The following is a 6,462-nucleotide window of genomic DNA, read 5'->3' on the forward strand; positions in this document are numbered from 1 at the left end:
GCAGAAAAGGTAGACACGGCAGCACTCAATTCCACCGAAACTTCGTGTTTTAGTTACTACTGGTATGGAACAAATAGTTGGGTGCGCCGAGCTGGGGGCGCCAGGCCCCATATAGTCGATAGCACGTCTTTGCGAATCATACAGACATTCAGGAACTGCCAGAACTAGATATAATATGTGCTCATATTGCGGCCCAAGATTCTAGGCCCATCGGCGTTTGAACCGTCGGCCCACTGCTCCGTATCCCGCTCGGTTCCTTTCCATTCTCTTCCAAGCCCACACGCGCCCTTGGTTAGAAGAAGTCCGTGGTGTCGGCTTGCTTGATGCCCCCGGCTCAAAGGGCGAGCCCATCGTCGTCCACTCCATCAATCTCGCCCTCGACTCGGCGCCCCGCGCGCGCGCCCCTTCGAAATGATATTTCCAGGTACACCAGCGGTGCAGGTCGCCTCCGTAGCCTTTCATGAGGCAAGGATGGCGCTTCTGTCAGTGAGGCCTGTGCAGTTCCGAGTCTGTGGGGATACCCTTGCTGTCAGGAGCTGGGACATGAGTGACACATTGCTCAGTCTGGCCCATGATCAAAGTTGACAGAGGGTTGAAGGGTCTGGAATTGTCTGTCTAAAAAAGGTCTAGAAATGCAGGAAAAGAAGCCATTATTTATACCCAAAAAGTAAAACAAAGGAAATCTCGTGATACTAGGAAGTGAGCGTCATAGACGGCCTCTTAAGGTTCAACTCGGTTATGGCTCGGATGTGGCTCAATTATTAGGTGACACTCAGCCCACCAGATCGCAAGACTCCCAGTCACCCTCGTCAAAATGCCGTAGTGACAGGAAGTGGTGGTTGTGGGCGTCGAGATAGATGCAGGAAGCAAGTCGCCGCAGCCGTCGCCCTTGAGAGGGAGGGGGGAAACCGCTCCTTTTGTTGACGGAGCTCCAGAGGCACTGCGCCGCCACGCGGACCGACAAACAGAAGCGCCGACGGTGACGCACCTATACCCAAGAGCGAATAGGGGTTGAGGGGCCTCACCATGTCGTCCATGCGGTCGGATCTAAAGGGCCGCCAAGGCCGCCACAGCCGCCCTCGTCCGCGCCATGGCCGAGGAGTCGGCAACGGTGTGACGAGGCAGGCTGTAGTCGGGGTCAAGGCGATCAGAAGCAGCGGCCGCGGCACAAACGCGGCGAGATAATGTAGGATAGAAGTCGCTACAGTCGTCGCCTTCAAGGGGAGGGGTGTCACGGCAGGTGCCAGACAGGTGGTAAGAGCTGGCACACCCCGACCAGACATTCTGGTTTAGGATGTGGTCAGTGCATAACCTCACGAACTCAACCTATTTCTCTGCGCCCTGCGCAGCCTTTGGAACTTTCTTTTCTTTTTCTTTCCTTAGCTTTAGATTCTACGAATACAGCGACCATATTGCAGCCCTGTCTCAAATTAGTTGACTGTGCGGTGACAAGGGAGACGTCGCGCCTTTTATCGATAAAGCCCCAGCCCCTAACGAAATGCATCGCCACGGACGAGAACAAGTCAACCAACGCGGGAGGGAGATGGATAGATAAACATGGAGGCATCACCAGCAACCACAACACAACATGGACAACAAGTTAACAAACAGAGGGGACTGACAAAGTCACTACCAACCACAACTCACCACGTGTAAGAAAAAGTCAACAAACGCGAGAGTGGAGTGGGGGACTCGGGAACTACATAGCCGGAGCTGAGAGGTAATGAAGGGGTGTTGCACCCCGTTTTGGGGGACGCAATATACCTAGGCTTGCTCTAATTCGACGGCACATCATAGAGCCTGTGCACATGGTTGATGGCTGGGTGAAACTGAGCTTGTTAAGGCCTCTGAGAGGTTAAGTCTGGGAAGTTCTAGGTTGCGAGCAAGTATACAGATTGAGAACAATCCCAGATATTCTGATGACCGTAATATTGACAGCACCTGGAGTCCACACCGTCTTCAAGATCCCTCACGAGCAGATGGCCTATGTTCCAGGAGGCCGCTCATTTCCAGGTGCCGCTGCCCCAAGCTCTGCCAGCGTTAGCGCCGACATTGAAGGCGTAGAAGGCTGCAAACTAGTTGCCGCCCCGGGAGAAGTTGGCATATAGGCACCCTGATTTTGGCAGGCAGAGTGCCGCAAATGTCAGTCTCGTCACGCGTAAGCAGTAACAGCTGCGTAGAAAAGGAATAGAATACTCGCTGCGTACTAGTGTAGCTCCAATATAGACAGGGTGACCCACCTTTGCAATCGCCCCACTTTGCAATTTTTCCCCCACACCGCCAACTTCCTACCCTCTACCTTCCACCACCAACAACTTCCTCAATACTGGTCGGAATAGGCTCAAAATACGATGGTTCGACGCGTACGAGAGCGGCTAATAGCCGAGGCTATTGAGGCTATTGATCAGGGCGCTCAGCAGAAGGAAGTAGCGCGCCTATATAGGATCCCTGAATCCACCCTCAGCAGACGACGCCGTGGACAACAGGATCCACGACAAGCCCAAAAAAACACCCAGAAGTTAACTGACGGCCAGGAAGCCTTCGTCGCCGAGTGGGCTCTTGAGGAGGAAGCTGCAGGGCGTGCCCCAAGTCGTGCACAGCTAAGACGATTCGCACAAGCGATCCTGAACGAAGCCGGGCTCCCTGGGCGAGTTGGTGAGCGCTGGGTAGATCGGTTTTTTACCCGCAACCCCAGGGTAAAGGCCAAGTTAGGTACCTTATTAGAACGGTCTCGAGTCAAAGGATCTACCCGTGAGAGATTCCAGGATTTTTTTGATCGTTTGGAAGCTGTAATTAAGGACAAGAAGCTGGTACCTGTCACGACCAGGGCAAGGCATTGAGGTGAACTCAGTCCATTGGGTGCTATCGACGAAGATTCTAAACTGAGGAGGGAAAGAAGGAAAAGTCCGACAACGCGTCGCGTGCTCGCGAATAAGTTTGCATCTATCAGTGGGGTAGGTGGGGCCTCGAGGAGGCTTCTGATAGGCCCGTGGGTTCTGGGCGGCTCTGGCTGCTTCAGGGCCAGTTTGGTGGACGGGTCCTCACAAGAAGAAAAAGGAAAAAGAAAAAGCCTGCAAGGTGTGCAGGCGTTAGTTTTGTGGTGTTAGGTGTCACGGACACCACTGTAGACCCCTCCATGTAGCTGACCCCGCACTAGCCCCAATCAGGAATAGGGCTGCAAGTGGGGCTTGCAGCCTCATTGCATAGTTGCGGCACCACGGACCATAGTTCGGCCGTGCCGTAACAGTCCCGGGGTTCGTATTACAAACCACTCGACTGTTAGGGTCGTCTGTCTGTAAGGGAGCACGGGCTCCACAGAGTGCTGGGGTTGGTAATTATGAAGATAGAACAAAGGGCAAGCTCCTATCGCACGGGTAATACAGTCAAATCGGAATGCCACTCAAAATGTATGAGTGCAGCGAATGTGTATTGCTTGCTTGGAGAACCAAGTAAGAACTATCTAAGACCGTGGCTACGGTCGTCGTATATATCTATCTAAGGCGGACCAATCAGAGCGTTGGTCCTAGGTGATCAGTGCGGTCAGTGTGCTCAGTGCGATCAGTTCCCACTGATCGCCCTGATCATACTGATCGCGCTGACCGCCTCGCTATTGGCTGCACTCCCGTGGAGCGGGGAACTACCCCGCTTCCTTGCGCCAGCCAATAGCAGGAGGCTCCGTGCAGCCTCCTGCGAGCCTGAACCAGGATCGTAACAGTTCGGGACCACTTAAGGTCGGAGACGCGAGACAGTGTCCCGCGCGCCCGGCGTCCCGAGACCGCAAGTCTCGGGACCACGGACCAGTGAGACTATTGTTATTGGTTACACAGTTAGATATATACGACGACCGTAGCCACGGTCTTAGATAGTTCTTGCTTGGTTCTTCAAGCAAGCAATACACATTCACTGCACTCATACACTTTGAGTGGCATTCCGATTTGACTGTATTACCCGTGCGATAGGAGCTTGCCCTTTGTTCTATCTTCATAATTACCAACCCCAGCATTCTGTGGAGCCCGTGCTCCCTTACAGACAGACGACCCTAACAGTCGAGTGGTTTGTAATATATTCCTGCATCAACTGGAGACAGATTTTCGTAATAAAAATAAGATCCGGAGGTTCATAGCCGCCTTAGCGGTCAACGACAACCGACGCTGAATGAGATTGGACCTCCTATCTTCTTAATAAAAACAATATACGGAGGGTCATCTTAGTAGTAATACCGCGAAATGGCGATTTGCTAGACGATAATAGTTGGGAAAATGTACCATCCGCGGCAGAACTAGAGAAAGATCTCGGTAATAAAAACAAGATCCGGAGGGTCATAGCCGCCTTGGCGCTTAGCGACAGCCGATGCTTCGATGAGCTTGGACCTCTCATCTTCGCAAAAAAAACAACATACGGAGGGCCATCTTTACAGAGCAGCAATACCGCGAAATGGCGATTCGGTCTTTGGTAGAACACGCCACAGAACTGGAAGATGTTTGTCGAATTCAATCCCACCCTGCAGCCCGTTGCGCTCGACTAACCATCGAGCCGCGCGTGCTGGTCTACTGCCACATGGGCATCTCGCGCTCTACACCGCCGTCGTTGCCTACCTGATGAGAAAGCACAGCATCACGCACCGCGGCGATCAACTAGGTCCTAGGCGTTAGAAGTTGCATCTTCCCCAACGCAGGCGTGCCCCCCCTAGCTTACGTTCTCGCCTCGGGCTATATGCCGTCTCGCAATTTTCTGACGACAGCTCGGATGAGGAGAGTGTCACGAATCCCTATTCGTACTGGCTTGAAGGCGGGGCAGGGTGTTACAATCCTGGTTCAAAGGTGCAGAGGGCGTTGCCCGCCCGCTGCGGATTGGCTGGAACGGCACTTAGGGTGGGGCTCTCGCTAAGAGAAGGTGCATCCAATTAGGGAGTGCTCAGTGGGGCCATTGCCAAGGTGCACTGAGCATGGCTGAGCTCAGTAAGATCAGTACCGAGACCCACTGAGCGCACTGAGCAGGGAGCTCAGTGGGGATCAGTGCGTCTAGGACTGAGCACGACTGAGCATGTAAGGCAGGAACTCTGATTGGTTGCTCATAGTTCTATATAGGAGCTGGCAGCACGCTCTCTCTGGAGAACGGTTCTGCAGCTATCAATGCATCTGGTTAAGCATACATTGGTTGTGTGTTGAAAGCCTGTCTTTCGCAATCTGTGCACGATACTCCTTGTCTCCTGTCATCTCCTACCTGCCGTCCAGACCCCCACAATCCTAGGCCGGGCCTAGCTCCGTGGACCTGTTGTCCAGATTGTAACATTCTGGGGACCATCGAAAACAACGAGGACAACGCGCAACAACCCAGAGTACGGCCTGCAGTCTGTGAAATTATTCATCTAGAAGGGCCTCTTGGAGCGCGTCGCTTCGCCGCAGGCCTTCAAAACAGCTCCAGGAAGCAGTTCAAAGACGTATTTCGAATAGACCAATCGACTTTCAAAGCCATAGTGCGTTGGCTTGAAGTTCACGAGGGCCTCCGCAGTACTCGGCATCAGACTGCTGAGCAAAAGCTAATGGTTATGCTATATATCCTTGGCAAAGGCTGTGACCAACGGACCGCCTGCCACAAGTTCCGCATAACGCAGAGTTCAATTGTATGGAAACTACCCTCGTAGCCACCATGGCCACCGCCACCAGGGCCACCCTCGCCACCATCGCCACTATCGCCACCGCTACCAGGGCCACGCACTATCGCCACTACCACCCTGGCCACGCAAGGATGACTCGTAACCCCTTTCACGCGTATATAGACCATGGCCTTCGCACACCTCTTTAGCTCAGGCCAGGTTGAAGTCTTACGCCAATACCAGTCATTGCTCGCCCTGCTTGTTGCTCGTATTGTGACTACCTTGATCAGGCGTACCTGCCTTCTCTTACATCAATCTCGAGAACGTTTACGGCAATTATCCCAATGCTGGTGTTGTTATATAGGGCGTATTTGCGGCTTCTAGAGGACGATTGGCTTGATCCAGCCGTCGAGCTCAATCCCAAGATGTCAGCGTTCAACGGTTGTATGGTGCGATAGAGCGGGCCCAATAAAATCTGCAGGTTCTATAATCGAGTCTCCTTCAGAAAGCATCGTTTACGAAGACTTTAGTGTACACCTCATGGTCGCCAATAGACTTGGTGGCCATCTAGCTATCTTTTTTACCGTGGCGAGCCCAATACCGTTCCCATACCGCATCCGATACATCAGGCAGACCAGCCTCTGTAAAAGAGGTACTAGAAGTTATCAGATCCAGCAAGCAACGCCACCTCTTCCTCTCTAGGTAGTATTTCGCAGAGATACTCTTCGTTGTGAGTCCTTTATCCGGCTACTTTTCTTGCGCCTGTGCTAATTTATATTCCCAAGCTCTTTTGATGTTTGCTCTTTCGGTCTAAAAGAAGCCCTCCCGAGCAGAGTCCAAGAACCACAGCATCAATTGCGCGACCT

General features: G+C 52.9%; 1 protein-coding gene across 1 annotated transcript; it reads right to left on the reverse strand.

Annotated features, from left to right (window-relative positions):
• Positions 1–772: 772 nt before the first annotated feature.
• On the reverse strand, positions 773–1,283 carry B0T26DRAFT_680876 (uncharacterized protein; the record flags this gene model as incomplete). The annotated part of the gene is made up of 2 exons (XM_060440557.1): positions 773–888; positions 989–1,283. 2 exons carry the CDS (start codon positions 1,281–1,283, stop codon positions 773–775), a joined length of 411 nt encoding a protein of 136 aa, XP_060290000.1.
• Between the last annotated feature and the right edge of the window lie 5,179 nt (positions 1,284–6,462).

The sequence above is a fragment of the Lasiosphaeria miniovina genome (assembly GCF_030549165.1).
Source record: "Lasiosphaeria miniovina strain SMH2392-1A chromosome Unknown B0T26scaffold_8, whole genome shotgun sequence".
Lineage (NCBI taxonomy): Eukaryota > Fungi > Ascomycota > Sordariomycetes > Sordariales > Lasiosphaeriaceae > Lasiosphaeria > Lasiosphaeria miniovina.